Source organism: Pleurodeles waltl, chromosome 6 (assembly GCF_031143425.1).
Source record: "Pleurodeles waltl isolate 20211129_DDA chromosome 6, aPleWal1.hap1.20221129, whole genome shotgun sequence".
NCBI classification, from domain to species: domain Eukaryota; kingdom Metazoa; phylum Chordata; class Amphibia; order Caudata; family Salamandridae; genus Pleurodeles; species Pleurodeles waltl.
Window position 1 is genome coordinate 695,560,578 of NC_090445.1, and position 18,045 is coordinate 695,578,622.

The 18,045-nt window shown below is 39.6% G+C and overlaps 1 protein-coding gene across 1 annotated transcript in view; it reads left to right on the top strand.

The window, feature by feature from the left end:
* Positions 1-18,045, top strand: part of C6H10orf88 (chromosome 6 C10orf88 homolog) — a 78,607-nt gene that overhangs the window by 55,502 nt on the left and 5,060 nt on the right. The window contains exon 5 of the mRNA XM_069239158.1: positions 906-1,333. Within this exon, the coding sequence (XP_069095259.1) occupies positions 906-1,333 (428 nt within the window). The remainder of the gene's footprint in view (positions 1-905; positions 1,334-18,045) is intronic.

The following is an 18,045-nucleotide window of genomic DNA, read 5'->3' on the forward strand; positions in this document are numbered from 1 at the left end:
TGCCTGTACTGACTAACCTTCTGTCTCTGTACCGAATTTGGTGGAATTGTGTTTAGTTATTTTTGCTACGGTGGAGAGTCGAAATGGTTATGGATAGTACTATATTTCACACTTCCTATTTACCCTATCCATTAATGTTGACCCCTCCTAAGCCCCCAAAAGGTTTGATCAAACTTGGCATAGCGAAATAAAGTTAAATGTGTTAATTCTGACAATATTAGTGCTGATTAGTGAAACAATGCCACTGTTATTAGCAAAGCTTAAACGTTATTTTGTGTGAAAAGTGCAGTTTAACAATAACTATAGAGTTGCTATTCTCAACAGCTGTATCACCATTATTTACTGTCACATTAAGTGCACTGTGCATCTTGCGTACAAACTTACAACTAATTATCAAACAACTTCATAATCAACTCATGCTTTATGTTATAGAAATAGTCTATTGGCATTGTCAATACAAACATATCTAGATACATTTTCCCTATGGCTTGGGATACATCTAAACAAGGTACTCTTAATTGTGAAGACAATGGAAGAAATCCATCAGGTGCGGTATTCTTATGGGCTATCAGTATCAGAATGCTTTCCTCCTTTCTGTCATGAAGGACTCAGAATCAGTTCTCGCATGATGGCTGAGAGTGCACTTTATAGATGTAATTTTCAAGACTGCCTATAAAGTCATTCTGAAGTAGAGAGCATTGAATTTTTTTTAATTTTTTTATTATTTTATTTTTAAATGAAAATGTAATTGCTTTGGTGAATGACTATCTGAGACTAAAACTAGAGTGTGTGGAATTTTCTGCAGCATGTTCATGACCAATTGCAATGTAATGTGCTCAGCTTTCTGCTTTTGTCATTTATAATCTTTCAGATTGTATTCACACATTTCTTATGCTTTGTACTAGAACCACTTTCCCTTTGGAGAGCAACTTCTGTGTTTTCTCAGAAAACCAAATGTGCCTGCACAAGGAGGTCAGTGCCAAGTGGATGGTTTGCAAATTCCTCCTGACTTTAAGTCGACCCATCAATCCTTTGCTTGTAAATCGGGCCTTACTGAGAGCCAGTTGTACCAGAATTCTGAGACTGTGTCTAGCACATCTGACCCTGGTGCGAAGACTCTGAATAATAGAGATTCTCTTCCTCCAAGAGATGATCTCAAAGAAATTATGTCTTCTTTTGTGCAATGCTCAGCAGCAAAAGAGTCAAACATGTTGCGCCACAACCTGCTTCCCTTTCTGCATAGCCTGTGTGGTGAAATTAATCACCTAAGGATTGGAGAACACCGCCAGCAGTCCCAAAGAAGCCAGACTGAGAAGAGTGCTGTCAATGTTGAGTAAGTCTTTGTTATTGTCCTTATTAGAAAACAAAACAAAATGTGGACCTTCTTGACTTAAAGTTTGTTTACCTACATAATAAGCTTATGCCTTGAATATAGCTGACCTTAATGAAAACAAGGGAAACCCAATACACCTAATTACAATCTGGGTCAATTAACTATAGTAAATCACTGCAGTTCTCTCAGGTCCCTTTCAGTGAAACTCATGGTTTAGTACTTCAAATTTAATCGAAAACAAATTAATGTTTTGAAATGTTTTTTACTGTGAATAATAATTACAGAGTTAAGCATGGTGTGTGTCCAAAGTATTCAAATGATTGAAGAAGGAATTGTTTATGTATGAATGTGTAAGTGACCGTGAATCAATGATTTATAAGGAAGCCCATATAAGCAAGCATACTGTCATAAATACATTTTCCTTCCCTGTATCCACCTACACACCCCCTCTCTCCCACAGGAATTAGCAGTCAAAGCTTCCCTCACATAGCACAAGTACAGCCTCCGCAGTAGTAGTGCCAGCTTCATTGTTAATTTGTGGTTCAAGTGGACCAAAAAGATGGAGGCAGAGCCAGATGCCCTTTGAGACACCACATTGACTTATTCTCAGAACTGGCTCCTCAGTTGGACACCAGAGAAGCTTATAGGTAGAGGGTCAGGGGAGACTAGTGCTCAACCCCTAAAAATATAAGAATGGTCTTTCTGGACCCTGTCACTGATGGGGGCGGACCTCCGCCCAGGGGCCGGGTGGGATGGGGATGGGATGTCCGTCTTCCTGGGGTGTAGAGCATTCCCATGGCAAATGAGGAAATGTTGTTTCATTGAGACTTAGGTTTGAATTATAGCCTGGCAGAGAGGAGCTAAATCCCAATTTCTTCTCACTTGCCATGGTAAATAGCTGAAGTATTTGGGCTCTGGGTCAAGGCAACCAGGAAATCCTACAAACCAAGCATTTCTGAAATCTGGAGACACTGATGAATCCAGAGTGGTGTCTTGCCTGCATTTTGCCATGTTTAATTACACAGAATGCCCCAAAAAACATAAAACTTCAGCAGATTCTGCATTCCAGAACTTCCCTTCAGAAATGTGATGAAAATCTGTAAATTTAGCTAAAGTGTGTGGTTTTCAGGGCATTCTGGGCAAGAAGACATCATGAATTGTGCGTAAGACTTTCTGTCCCGGACTCTCCTGCATATCTACTTTTTAGAAATGCCTAATTGGAGTAGGCTTCCCTGAGTTCATGCCAAGTGTGGGCCTAAATACTGTAGCTACCCACATGTCCAATATGGGTCAACTTCCAGGGTGAAAATATGGTGTCTCCACATTATCTTCTAGGGTCTATCGTGTCACAGGCTTTAGGCCCAGCCACAGAAATGTGATGATATTTTTATCAGAAGGAGTGTGGAAATTTAGAATAGTATAACATTTGTTATTATCAATTGAATTTATCTCCTTTTTTGGCTTCCAAATATAAGGTACTTTGCACGAAAAAGCACAATTTCCAAAATGCACCCTAAAGCACATGATAGTGTAGGTAATCCCAAATTCAGAGTAATACCAGTAACCTCTATTCCTAAATTCCATCTCTTGGGCACATTTCCGAAATGCATAGGTTCCCTTCATACCCATTTTTCATTGATTAGGTTGTTCCATATGATTGTTACTTGTATTTGTAATGTGCATTATCACCCACTAGGGTATCTTGACACTGAACAAGTGTGTGTGCTCCTAGCCCTGCCTATGATATGTTGGTTAATTGAAAAGCCAGGTCTTCAGATTGTGCGGAATCCAAGAAGAGTAGGAGGCTCTGAGGTGGAGTGGGAGGCCGTGGTATGCTTTAGGATTGTTGTAAGAGAACTCCTGTTGTCCTGATCTGGTTCTGTGTATGCATGGGATGTGTGCGAGCAGGAGTCCTATAGAGTGAAGGTGTCTGGGTGGTTGGTGACTGGCGATGCGACTTTTGGGTAGACGGGGCCTAAGTTGGTTAGTGCTGTGGGTGTAAGCTCCCTGAGGTGTGCTGTGATGTGAGTTCTGTGTGGGAGGTTGAGGACGAAGTGGCTGCCGAGTTCTTGATGGTTTATAGTGTTCTGGTAAGTGATACCTGAGTAGAGTGAGTTCCTATAGTCCAACTTGCTGGTGACTGGGGCAGGAGTGACAGTTTTTCTAGTGTTGCTTGGGAGCCGTTTGAAGATGTTGCTCAGCATCTTCAGGTTGTGGAAGCAGGATGCAGTGATGTTGTTTATTTGTGCGGTCATGTCCAGTTTGCTGTTGATGATTATCCTGAGGCTTGTGGCTTGGGTATGGGTCATAGTTCGGCAAGCCACCGAAACAAAGCAAGTGCAGTCCTGGCTGCAACATTGCAAACTTCTCTCATACACAGTTGGAGTCCCACGGTGAGGTGTTCTTCCCTAAAAATCACTACTTCTGTCTTAGTGGTGAGCTTGAGACAGATGGCTTTCATCCAATTAGTGACTTCTGTCATGCAGGTGGTGAGCTTGTTTCTTGTGTTGTGGGTCTTACGTGGGAGGGAGAGTATGAGTGTGTCTCGTTAGCGTAGGTGATGTTGATGTGTGTGCAGAAGATGTTGGCAGCTTTTGTTCTATCCATTAAGAGAGAACCGATCCAACAGAGAACGGGTACTTGGATGCCCGTCTTATGCAGGCGCCAGATGAGGATGAAGTGTTTGACCATGTCAAATGCTGCAGAGAGGTTTAGGAGAACGAGAGCTGCTGTGTCTCTTATGTCAAGTATCCTGGTATCAAACATAGTCGCTAGCCGGTGAAAAATCAATATAATCTTCTGCTAAATTATTGGCTGTGGGTATCGTGTGTTTTTGGACAACCAACAAACACTGTATATCCATGCAAGCAAAAGAGTCTGACAAACATAAAAGTTAATTATTTTTCTAAATCGATCATCGGGGCAAAAAATTATAGACGAAAATGTTGTCAACCGTTTCAATTTTTTTTACATTCATTATTTTTTTATTTCAACCATTAATTTAATTAGAGAAAACAAGAGCGATCTTTCGTTTTTCCTAGTTGACCCATTAGTTTCACATGTTTCCACCACAAACCTAAAGTAGTAGAAAAAACAAAAATACGAAAAAAGGACAACTGCTTAGAAAAATGCAAAAACTGTTGTTGTTTTTTTTTGTTCCTTTAAACACTTGTAGTTCTTCTTGAAACCTGGGAACCTGGTGATGTATTAGCACAGCAACCTTTTTTGATGCCCCCGCAAACTCCCCCCTTCCCACCACAAAATGTTGCTATATACTAGCTATTTCCTCGATTACCTCCAGGTTAATCCACCAAACCTGCATGTCTTTAGAGTCCTTAACATATGGAAAAGGATGCAAATGTGGCCTGGATACTTTCTGTGGGGGAAAAAAGTTATGAAAACTTAAGTGTATAGTGCCCTAAAAACATCAAAAAGGTGGGCTCAGCACTAGGGGTGGAAAATCCTCAACAGCTAAGGGGTTATTTAGGCAGAATATGCACTTCTCAACAGCATGAGAGTCTTGTTGGGAAGAAACTGAACTGTTCATTGGAACAGTTTAAGCTTTTCCCAACAGGTTTCTCATGTTTTAATGAGACAGTTTCAGAACTTCCAAGCACGCTTCTATTCTTTTAAGGGATCATTACCAACACTAGTCGAAATTGTTGCTATTGTTCGAATGGGACTTTATTGGCACTTTTCAAAGTGGATGCTATGCATGTAAGAGACTGTACCAGAACTTCTTAGTGCGGCTCCAACCCTTTGAAGTTGGGCATCAGAATGTCTCAGCAAAGAGCATGTATTCTCAGTGAAATAGTACCAGAAAATCACCAGGACTGTTGTTCATTTAATTTGTCAGCAATAAAGCATTTAATCAGGATTTCTGTACTTTTAATACTGCAATATTGACAGCTGGTTGCAGTACTGGAAAAGAGAACTATATTCTAATGTGCAATAACTGTAGTTTTCCCATTGTGTGCTTTTGAGCAGGTATGATTGTTAATGCTATGGTCTGCATAAGACCTCCTCAATGCACAGTTTTTAAATGCACAAAACTGTTACAGCTTAGGGGTGTGTAGTGCTAGTGTTCTTCAGAAACAAAGCAAGTGCAGTCCTGGCTGCAACATTGCAAACTTCTCTCATACACAGATCAGGGACAGCAGAGACCTCACTGATGCAGTCTTTTCTGACACACACATACACCGAACATGGACAGTACTAGAAACAGCAATGCTTTGTTCAGAGCTGAAAGGTACAGGACAGGCAGTTCTTAAAATAGTGTCCTGTTGAATTGCCATTTGGCATTCCTCAATTTTCGTTAAGCCTTTTTAGTAATAGGTGCCAGACGGCAAATCTGAGACATTAGATGTCTTGAGATCTCTGTAGCATTTGCATGCCATAGTGCAGATAACAGGTAAACAAAACAAAACAGCCACAGCTGCTTATACCAAAAGATCTTGGCTCTGTTATTGGTAGTGCAAAGAAAACATTTATTTACAAAAAAAGAGGCTTTGCAACATGTGTAAACATAATGCTATTACCAAAGCCTGGTGATATATGCTATTTTATATATAAAGAATTGGCAAGGCCAGTAGAATTGACATTTGTGTAGTGTGCAGACTTCATGCACACATCACATCTATTAGCTGTGCAATGCTTTTTTGGCCCGCAGCAACGTGGAGAAAGCTCACACATGTTGATTCCAGCTCAAGAGAGTTAGTGTTAAAGCTCTCCTTTGTTCTGCCAGCTATTCCACTCCACTCCCAGAAAACTGTTCTCTGCTAAGTGGTAAGCACCCTGCCCTTCCTGGGCTCAGAGTCTTAAAATGGAGTGGTCAGATAGTAGGAAAAAATACGAGATTGTATTCTGATCCATTGTCGCCAAGTGGCAGAACTGGTTTTACACCAGTTCTGGCTCAGGCAACCTAAAGTATGTTTTTCTAATGCTGCTTTTCCACTAAAGTCATCAAAAATCTTCACCATTAAATCAGATTTTGAAAATTGAGTAGGAAATCACTTTGAATTGCTTTGCTAGCATTTTCCCAGGTGCAGATAAATACTTAAATGTTTTAATCACACTTAGGCATACCCTATTGCAAATGTACATAAACCTACACATTGAAATAGTGTTTAGTCCTAGGTCACTGAGAGAGTACACTTTTTACATTTGTAAGGTGCCACTTATATATATATCACCCTGCCCCGTGGGCTTACAAGGCAGAACTTCGGGGTGAGTTCCTAGTATATAAATGTTTTCCAACATGGCAAAGGCACTTTTACTTTGTGAGTTTTACTGTGCCCAGCCAGAGCGATGCGCAAAGCACAGAGGAAACATATGTGTTTGTGGTGCATACACACTGCAGCCACATACAACATTTAACTCCAATGCCATTGTTAATTTTTTTTAACATTTTCTATGACCTTATAGGAAAGTTATATGGATCCTTTGGGTGAAGCCAATTCTATGAATACACGATTTAAGGGTGAAAGGACAAACTCTGTGGCACTGACTAGCAGTGCACAGGGTCCTAATTCCAGTATAATGGAAGACGACAAATGGTGAAAAATCGAAGGTGACAAAGCAGAAAAGGCAGACTTGCTACAACTGTTGATTACTGCTGCCCAGCACTCCATTCCTAAACACTGCATACACATGTATGAAAAACAAAAGGGCAAAACAAACAATGTAGTTGTCTAAAAAGCCCATTCAAATTGTCTCACTTGTGTCATCCCTGAAGGGAAGTGCAATCAGAATTAAGAGAACATAGTCATCTTCTGAAAATTTAAAGGGATACAATTGCTTCTGTCTAGTGCAGCTTGTTGCGAAAGAGTGTTCTATTAGACACCCCTGCTGCACCTTGCATCTTATACACTGCTGACGAGCACGTCCATTTTTTAGGCTGGCTCCTAACGGGGTGGTGTGTTTTATCTAATTTTGCATTTATTCATAATAGTGATATTATGAATAGTCATCTTGCAGAACAGCATCCACACTTCACTTGCTGCAGGTTAGACAAAATGGTTTTCCCCAAACTCATCTATGTTTAAACACAGGTGCTGCATGGGATCTAAGAGTGTGAAATTCCTTAACACAAAAGAACAGTCCTAGGTCATGTGACCGCTTTGAACATAAACACTTTCATTCTCTCTCCCCTCTCACCTCTGCACTCTGTTCTGCGCCTCTCCTTCCAAATTGAGAAGGTGCAGGAGCATTGAAGATTCACACAAGCATTTGGTACTTCTTTAGTCTTTTATTTAAGCTTGTGAACATTTTTCAGTATGCAAGATTATTCCATTGGGCCATCAACTTGGCAGGCCCTGGTTGCTGAAGAGAGATACAGGACTACGATCATGGCCTCAGTCTTAGCTACATTTATTAGGCTATAACAATCCCATCTTAGTTTTAGAAAGGGCTGATAAACTGATGAGACCTCTCAAAAACACTATCCATATTCTCTATTACGATCAAGGGACCTTGTTTTAGTGTTGATCAAGTTCTTAAGTAGCTATTTTTGAGGCTGTTGACCTTCTGTGGCCCAATTCATACCTTGGTATCACATTGCACTGCGTATTAAATGTAAACTTTCTCTCTGCCTATACCATTTTTAGGTCAAGCATAGGCAGCAAGCATGCGCTGTCTCTTGACATGCTGTAATCTGCTTCTGTGGGCTTTCACCAGGCCCATCCCTTTCATTAGTTCCTTGGCCTGCCTTTCGAAATTCCTTTGGTTTGTTAGGTAAATGCTTTAGGTTTGTCCCACCTTGAGGCTGTTTTGTTCACACCATGAAGACTGACCCTGTTACAGGGATGATTTTACGATCGGCCATATACCTTAGTGTTGGCGCACTACTTTTTTCTTTTGCCTCTCTGCTTTGTGCTTGTGGCGGTATGTTGTTTCTTCCTCTGGCATCTCACCATTTTTTTGCGGTTTCTGCACCCAACAAAAGATGTAAACTGGAGGCGGGATTCTTCTGTATTTATTTATATAGTGTGAACTGGACTTGAAGATAGGAGCGCATTACATGAGCACCGGTTAAATTTGCAGCTGCATTCCTAAATTCTTCCCAAGTTTGTATATTTTTCAACTGCTAAACTGGCGTTTTTTAAATAGAAAAAACACAAGGGGAGCCCTCAAAGCGGCTCTCTCAGGCACAACACAGCAGGAGAGCCAATACTACAATATTCACTACACTCTGGAAACTCGCCCCATAATGCTTTGTGGGGCATTCCTTTTACAACACATTTTTGCCTATAACTGAGCCTGTGGTGGTCCTACGACAATGGGGCCACCACCAAAACTTTCAGCTCGATGTGCTCTTTTTGTCCAGCTCATCTCCTGGGTCCCCATGCTAGGTGGTGGGGACCACAAAACATAACTTCTCCAGCCTTTCAATGTCTTTTTATTGTTTTTTGTGTTCTAAGGGCCTTGTGTTTAATAATATTATGCTAGGCCTGAAAATGTGTAATGCACTATGGGATTAGTATATGGTTACACTGCAATGCTTTCTGCCCTTCTCTTTTCATGTGGTTATGCTGTCTAGGGACTGACCATATGGTTACATGACCATGTTTCTTCACTATGCTATTTTTATTGTGCTGCCCTCTAGGGGATGTTCTGACCATTACAGTCTAATGCCAAGTGTATGAAGGAATGTAAAACACAGTTTATTTCTGATAAAGGCTTAATGTGTTGCATGGCTAAATACTTATAAGGTCCCCAAAGTGAGACCTTTTGGCTATGCCAATGCTTGTTTCACATTCAGACTCCTGGCTTTCTCAGTGGGAACAAAGCATTATAGCTCATGGCTGAAAGGTCATCAAAAGGCATTACTCTATTCCATTCATACTAGCTGAAACACAAACACTTCCATTGACAAACACACACTTCATCTAACTTCATCCTATTTAGGAGTTCATGTTCCTAGAATATAGGCTGGTCCGCGCAAAATTGGTGTTTTCCTAAACTGCATGAGCTCTTTAAAAGGTGCACAATTCATCATTCATCAATGTGACAAATGGTCGCTTTTCAGTGTAAGGCAAAGTTGGCTTTTTATGAAACATTGGAAAACAGAGCAAGGAAGAAAGGTTAATTCGATAAGGGATCCCCAATCAAATTTCAGAGACAGCCATTCCAATAAAGAAGAAAAATCAGTGATTCTGAAATCATAGAAATATGTGTGTCAAATAGGAAAATCAGGTAAAATTGGATTAAAATGTAGAGTCAATAATAGGCTTAAAATTTTGATCAAATTTAGGAATAGTTATGAAATTTGAATTAATTGAAGGCTCAAGTTTAGACTTGGTTGGGTTACTGTCATGTTACCATAAACCATCCAGGCTAGAGGCTTGGCTGGAGTAATGATTGGGGTAAGATTTAAGGTTATTTGTAGAAGAATCTTCAAGTCTACGGCAAGGCTATGGACAAGTTAACGATTGATGTCAAGGTTAGGGTTTCAGTGATCATTGATCTTAAGTAAAAGTTACATTTTCATTAGGAGCAAGGGTTCTAAACGTTTAATGTTGGTGTCAAGGGTAATCATGAACCAAGGTTTGGCTGAGGTAAGAGTTATGTAGTGCCATAATTTGCTTTAGGGTCACCCAGTGTGAATATTTGGGAGTAAGGGTAGGTTTCTATGCATTTCCAAAAAATAAAAGTTATGAAATATTCAAGACGTGTGTGAAAAAGAGTGTCCAAATGAGTAGCATTTTTCAAATATAAAAAGAGTTCAAGAAAAGAGTTTTCTTTGAAATGTATATTTGAGCACAATGGGTAGCGAAATCGGACCTTTTGGATCACTACACCTGACCAGGCATCGAAGTGCTTTATGGTGAATACACATTATCTTAGGAACACGACAGTGGGAGAGTGTTGTTTTTTTAGGATTAGTGGTGTGCTCTCAGGAATCATTCCATGCATTTAGTCCTGTTTGTTTATGGTAGATTAAATTAATAGGTGTTATGTATGATCTTTAGTAGAACAGTGTGAGTACATGCAAACTGCTGGTGAGATGGATAGGATGGCAGGCTTTATGTATTGCTGGGATTCGGGGATAGAGTTTTGAAGCAGAGCTTGTAATCTATGAAATTAGGTGTGAGACATTTGCAAGAATAGAATAAAGGCGATTAAGGCATCCTCTATTCCACTTTTTGCCATCCTAAACTCATAATGGACAGTATTCCCTTTGGAAAAAGTTTACGTGGTAAAGGGAATTGTATTTCAAGTAAATAAGTCCTAGAGAAACAAAAGTGATGATGGGGAGAGCTAAAAAAAATTAAAAATAAAAAAAACAGTAGAAAACACATAAATTAAAGTTGATGTCTTTGAAAAGTAAAGACTTTGTATTTAATAAGCCCCTTACGGCTCGTGGGAAAGACACAAACAGTGTTTTGAATCATGATAATGGTATGTAGAGTAATTGGTAAAATCATTCATAAATATTATTATGCATTGTCAGGGAATAAAATGCTCAACATAACTGAAAACCCGCCTGTTACCTTTAAAGGTTTGCTCATTCAAGGGACAAGAAGCGCAGCAGTTATTTGGAGATCTCTCAATTGGTGAGAACTTGGTTCCCGTCTTTACCTTAGGTTTCTTCGCGTGCGGACATTGTAAAATATGCAGAGTTGCCCAAAGTTACATTAGAAAATGTAGTAATGAAGGAATAAGATCGAAAACCGTATGGCATTTGTGTATTGTATCACAGTGTTGTGGCTTAAATTATTGGATGCCCATGTGGAAAAAATACATTGGGAACATATAAGACGCCTTAAACTGTACATTACGGAACATGTTAGTGTGATTACAACCGTGATATGTGTTTTAGGGTGGCTGAACGCTCTTCTTAAGCACATAACAGACATCAAGGATTACAAATATTATGTCCTTGACAGGGTAGCCCAGCGGAGGCAGAGCCAATTTTAAGCCGAAAAGAGGTCAGTGGATTTACTCAGATAGTTTGGTATATAGAATGTGTGATAAATGTTTTTATCTCAACATTTTCGTAACTCATATTAAAACCTAGATGGCTCCAAAATCTAGAAGCTGTATTTTCTTTAGCTGTCTTTACTGCAAACCTCATTTACTTCCTCAAGTTAAGCTGTTTCGTGCTTATTTTGTTTTAATGGATTAGATTTTGGTCATTTTTGTGCGAGAGGAGTGAGCAACCGAACCAACAAATGTGTAGGTTGTAGCCTGATTGACAGATGGTATGTAATTTAATCAGTTTTTCTTGATTAAATTTAATGTATAACTGATGCTAAAAAAATATATATATACGCTGTCCCAGAGCGTTCGTTACTCTTTTTGGCTGGAATTAGTTGTGACCTAGTGAGCCACTGGGGTAGGGCCATGTCGGGCCTGAAATACATGTCGGTTGGGTAAGATGGTGCGTTTTCACTTTCTATGAACCTATTTGAATAAAAAACACTGCGTATTGTTTCGGAGAATGGTTTTAGAGTTGGCATCACCTGGTGCGTAAGTCTTTGTTGATGCCCCCCAAAACAATCTAATTTTTTAGAGGTGGGCCCTGAAATTTTTGGCATGTAAACTGCAATGGACATCACACATATGATAAAGAAGACCCTTCACCTCCCCACCCTCAAAATGTATTCTTTAATACGCAGACACGTTTCAGCTTAGTACCTCAGATAGCACTGCATTGAGAGGAATTTATTAAGTGGCAATTTTTAATAGGGATTTAAAAATAATCATTCCCCGCTGCCCCCCAATTCAACAACGCCATGACTTACTCAAGAGGCAAAGTCAGTTTTCATGTGCACCCTGTATTTGACCTACATTTTTACATTCAGCAACATTATTTTCTGTTTAGATGATACGCAAGTAGGTGCCTGTATAGCATGCATGGTGAACCCACGCATTAGTAAGTGTTCTTAAAAGCAATAAGAAAAACAAGCATTTGCAATGCAATGGGTCTCACGTTTGCTTGAGTTAGAGCTTTTAGCGTTGTAAATTCCTAACTGGACTTTCATTGCCACATAAATTGAAAATGAAAAGTAAAACAGTTGACATTAGTGAGCCGATTCAAAGCGCCACGGCTGCCATGAGCATGAGGAAGAGACACAAAAGGAATAAGAAGTTTGCTTGCAGTCTAATGTATCAGCAAAAGTGTAATTAACCATGTAGCAGGGTCAGTCCCCAAGGCGGTAACAGAAACCACCCCAAGGAGGGATAAATGTAAAGCCTTTACCAATGATAACAAAGGATTTTTTAAAGGTAAGCCTACGAACGAGTGAAAGAGATGGGTGTGGTTAAAAGCCCACATACATACCAAGACTTGGGAAAAGCAGCGCTTGAGCACCGCTCTGCTCAACCTATCAAGGAAAGATGCTTGGCTGCTGCTGCAGTCAAACCCTTACATGGTTTTTCCAAGCGGAGTTACTGTTTGGTAAAATCCGGTCCGGTGTTCTAATACTCGGAAATAACAGGTGCAGGAACAGAGGTCAGAATCTGCCAGAGTAGAATTTGATGCAGTAATTCTGCTCTACCTCTCTCACCGTCATGGTCTTGGGGCCAGATGTAGCAAAGGGTTTTCCCCATTCTGTGTCAATGGGAAAATGTGTTCGTACATATGGCCCTTAGTGCCTTGACAAGGGTGCCAAGGTCCTTAATGCAAGCAAGGAATATGAGCACCATGACCCACAATTTAGGTTAAAAAAAATGACTGCCATAATTGAATTCCAGAAGCTCATCACACTCATGAGCCCTAGTGTAACAGCACCTGTGGCACTACTGCCAGCTACGCCAATGAGGAGGTTAACCCTTAACTGCAGAACTTATTTAGTACATCATTTACAAAGTAGTAAAAGTTTGACCCACATCAATATCTCAATTTTGTACTTTATAAAGTGTGAGAAAGGTAATGCTTCAGGGCTTAGTGAACACCTCACTTAAGCAGGTCAAGAGAGATGCCTTTGGGTACCATGGGTTGGTGAAATTGGCCATAGTAGACATTACTTAGCTGTTTATGGGCCTCCTCTGTTTGCAGATCTGCTGGCAAAGTGCTTATAAATAATACTATTAGACAATGAATGATAGAGGGTTGTGGGATGTGGGCAGACATGCACAGCAAAGTAAAGAGACAAAAAAGGATGGAACCATGAATATAGGGGAAAACAGAGGAACAAATAAAAAATAAGCATGAGAGAAAGGTAAGAAACAGAAAAGTTATGATAAAACACAGAAGATAGTTCAACAGAAGTAGTAAAGAAAGAATGGGAGGAGAAAGAAAGGGTGAAAGGAAGGATATTGTGAAAGGAAATACGGAAATAAGATGAAAGGAAGAATATAAGGGTAAAAAGAGTGATAGATTGAATTTTGACAGGGTGGATAAAAGAGCAGAAATTTCAGTGGGTTATAGGGTGAATGAATAGGAGGATGAGGAACGGAAAGATGGGCAAAAGGGAAAGGATGAATGTGTGGAAGTATGGATAGATGGATATGTGGACATATGGGCGGATGTGTGAAAGGATGGATGGATAAATGAATGGATGATTAAAAGGTAAATTTAACTGTTTTGAGGATAGACTGCTTGGCTCATGTGCTCAATCCGAGTATAGGTTAGATTCAAGTGGGGTATATTAATTTTCTGGCAACTCCCTTGGTAGTTCTCGAATCATGTAATCTTAATATACTTCATCTCAATGCTTAATTTGTCAATCAAAGAGTGCCAGTGCTCGAAGCTGTGCTCAGGAGCCCGAGTCGGATGGAATTAAATGACAGTGAGTGTATTGCCAATGTGGAAATCTTCAGTCCATCTCATGCCACTTTTAATCTATTGTCAGCTCCTATCTGTTCCTTTAGCCAACTCTTGACAGTTCCTGTTTTCTCTTGCTAAGGCAGAAAATCCTAACTATTTAGTCGTAACAGCCCAGATAGCGGATTTCATACTCTAGGCCGATGAACCGAATCTGCTTTGAAGAAAACGTCATAAGAAATATGCCATAAACAATATAAATTAAGCATATAATATTCAATTAGTACGTCAATAACAAGACCAGTTTATTAAGAAGCTAAGGATTTATTTCCCTATATTAACAATGCTAGAGTCACGAAAATCATTCTCAAACTCAAATGATAAATATATAGAAACAACAATGGCTGATTTAGTCGACGCATAAATCTAAGTTTAATCAATGCAAATAAACACAATATCTCAATGGTTATTACACAAAACCATTGCAATAGAATCTGAGCTAGAGAAATGGAATACATTGTGGAAAATCATTAACTGTTCAGGAATATGAGAATGGCACCTCACTAACCACTAATTAGCATTAACATGCTGGACTTCATTGAAAAGAATTTAGTAACATGAATTAAAAAAACAAAAAACATCTAGCTAAGGCACTATCAAAAATAGCAGCAGTATTAGGATATTGGCAGTTGGTACCTGAAAAACAAAAGACAAATAACAATCTCATTTCATACATTTACCCAATCGCTAAGGAATTCAGCAACAACGTCTACTTCATCAGGTTCATCAGGGGGTCAACAACATCAGGATCAGAACAGGAACAAGGTAGGGGTTATGGTTTAGAATTTGGACTATAAGTACCATCAAAGTATAAGTAAACTTAAAAAGTAATAAACACCAGTATTGTCACTAGACCAACTGGCAAAGTACGAAATGTCAAAGTGACATGACATATAAAGAATAGAATCTGTAGAACTCAGGATACACGGAAATCCCAAAGAAAAATGAACAATAACCAGTGGTGACTGAACATTAAATTAAACTTGTTAAACACACTGATTGGTTTAACGAAATATGGTGAAAAAATGATGTCCAATCAGAACACTAATAAATATCAAAATTATATAAAGTGTTAGCTTTTTAGCCTTTCTATTTGCTGTTATTCCATTTATGAAACTCAAACTAATACATTAGTAACTCATCTTATTTCTTCTTCTGTTGCATCTGTAAACTCATTGTTCTGTAACTTCAACTACATTGTCACCGGATAGTAATTACAAAATATGGAAACATTTTTCATTACGAAATTCTCTCCTCGAGGGAAAGAACATAGGTTAGAACCATAACTACAAACAAAATATACGAATACAATAAATGAAGTCAGTTAAGCCACAGAAATGTAGCTAGGAAACAGTACACACTAGGAACATTTTATACAGATAACATTGCACAGTGATCTTTCATTTGCTTCTGCTTCAGTCCAGCAGAGGCCACTTAATACACATTTAATCCTTACATTTATTTTAGCAAAGAAGAAAAGGCAGAATAATTTAATCAGCTTAAGTGAGCATGAAAAACAAAATATAGGCCTTACGTTTGATGGGGGCCATTATGTTGATCACAGTTCTCGAGTTAGCATATAAATTAATACATAATGATTAATAAATTGAAATAGAAGTATGGTTACATATGTGAAAAACAGGACATAAAATTCACGCTCTCACACTCTTGAGACGGTTTTTCTGTCTTTATCTATCTTCCTTCGTCTTCCCTATCTGCGTGTTCTCCTTCTTGTGCTCTTGGCAAATATCTGGTGCGGGGAAAATAAGTGCTGGTTCGCAGCATTAAGTGCAAACCACCTGCTCGAATTAAGCAGTGCTTCAGCTTACAAATACAAACCTGAAAGGAGTGGAAGCACTAAAATCTATGTACACATTTTGGCCACAAGATGTAAGCATTCCTTTCACCTCAAAATATCTGCGTGCATTTGCACCTTGCTTTGAAATTTGACTGCAAAAGAGACTCTGACATCTCTGGTGGGATTGCCCATCTGCTCAGTGAATAAAATATTTGAGAAATAACTTGCGTCATATCTCTTCTAGTTAACTGGTCCCCAGAGATGTATCCACAGTGTCTTCAGGCGCATCCAACCAGCGCAGCTGCATCATCACCTTGTATCCTACATACTTTCCAGGCATCAGCTTGTTGCAAAGTGGAACGCCACAGTTTCACTAGACTGCAGAAAAATCATTTTGACATCAGAAGCATCTCGCAGGATGCGCATTCGCAGGCCTCAGGTGGCTCAGTCTCTGGCCACACGCTGTCAGCCGCTGGAGAAGTAATGCTATCTGTGGGGCAGCTCTTCCCCAGAGGGGCAATTTTCTCAGGACATGGGTTCCTGAACCAACTGAATTGCTGAGATCAAATCGGATTTTGAGTACAGATGGGAAACCACTTGTCTGAATGCAGACCCAGGACGGATATACTCGGCATGGTGGTGGCTCAGTTAACATCACGTTCAAACGGAGTCAGCCATTGGCCTCTTGGGAAGGAAGGAACTGCAACCAATGAACTGTTCTGGACCTAGACTAAACAACATGGCGGAATACTAGCTCCGCAACTCATTGTTGAGATATGAATGCAGATAAAACAAGCTGATTCAAAGAGCCACCACTGCCATGAGCACCAGAGTTATTGGCTCCCTGCGTGAATGTCTAAAACGAATCATGGATGGGATGAAAGACAAACCGAAACTGGAGGAGGGGACATCACACACTGTAAGAGTAGGCAGCGTGAGGTAGTGTGATGGCTAGCAGAAATGTTCACTTAGTTAAAACGCCTGGGGAAGGAACTCACCACACAAAGGAGGGACATTTCACAAAATGCACCAATAAAAATGAAGCATTTAAGACAAGCACAACAAAGAATGAATAGCATGAGTGGGTGTGTTTAAAAGCATACAGAGAGATTACAACGGGCTCTCGAGTGCTTGCGCGCTCGACCTCAAAAAGGAAGCATACCCATAAAAGAGGTGCATGTGAAATAAAATATTTTCCTAGAATCACACAATTAGGTCAAGCAAGGATTCCGGGAAAAATCTTAGGTTTTCTTATTTCATATTGTACATTTCAACCACTAGAAGGTTAATGTTTTTTCTTTCATTCTTGGCACATTAGGTTAGATGGTGGCGAGCAGAAGCCACATGAAAGCTAGTCTCGTTTTCGGCTTGAGGGTCAAGGAGGACTTCGAGCTGAGCCAGGCATGTGACTGGAACCTGGCTTGAGGTTTCAGTGGCTTGCCCACCTTTTACTCCTTCTCCATGGATTACTCATCAAGATGTAGGGTGTCGGCGCTCTTTATATCACACATATCCACATTACACAGAGACAATAAATCATACAAGTATGTAAATAAATGTATAGTGTTAGATAACATAGGAGAGTAAATAAGACGGTGAGAGCTACAGTGGATAGAAATCACGTCTTCCACACTGGTAGGCAATATACATTATGTTAGGTCTGGAGAAACACAAACTCAGGATTCAAAGCTTAACTTAGTGGTTGGATTATCTAAACTAATAAGAATGTATTGCTACCCTAAGTAACCATTTTAACAAACTTAGATTAATGAAAGGTTAAAAAAGTAGCAATAATGTTCTAAATCTATGCCTTGCAATTGCGTACAGCTCTTTGATAACAGCTCATAGTTCACTGTGCTATATTAGAAGGATTCTAACTTATGAACTGCAAGTTCAAAATGATGTTTGTGACAAAATTAGTAATGTAGCCCCCTGAGCTGCCTACATAAAATACCACTCTGTGATCTGAATGTTATATGTTGTGCTTTGCAGCAGGCACTTTCTCCATCTATGCTGCTTTATAATGAGTCACAACTGTGGCTATACAAAACAGATCTTTTCAGCAAGTGCATTAACCACTGGAGTTGTCTTACTGTTGTTGTTCTCCCCGGAACATTGCGGGACATACAAAGGTTTCTGCAGCAG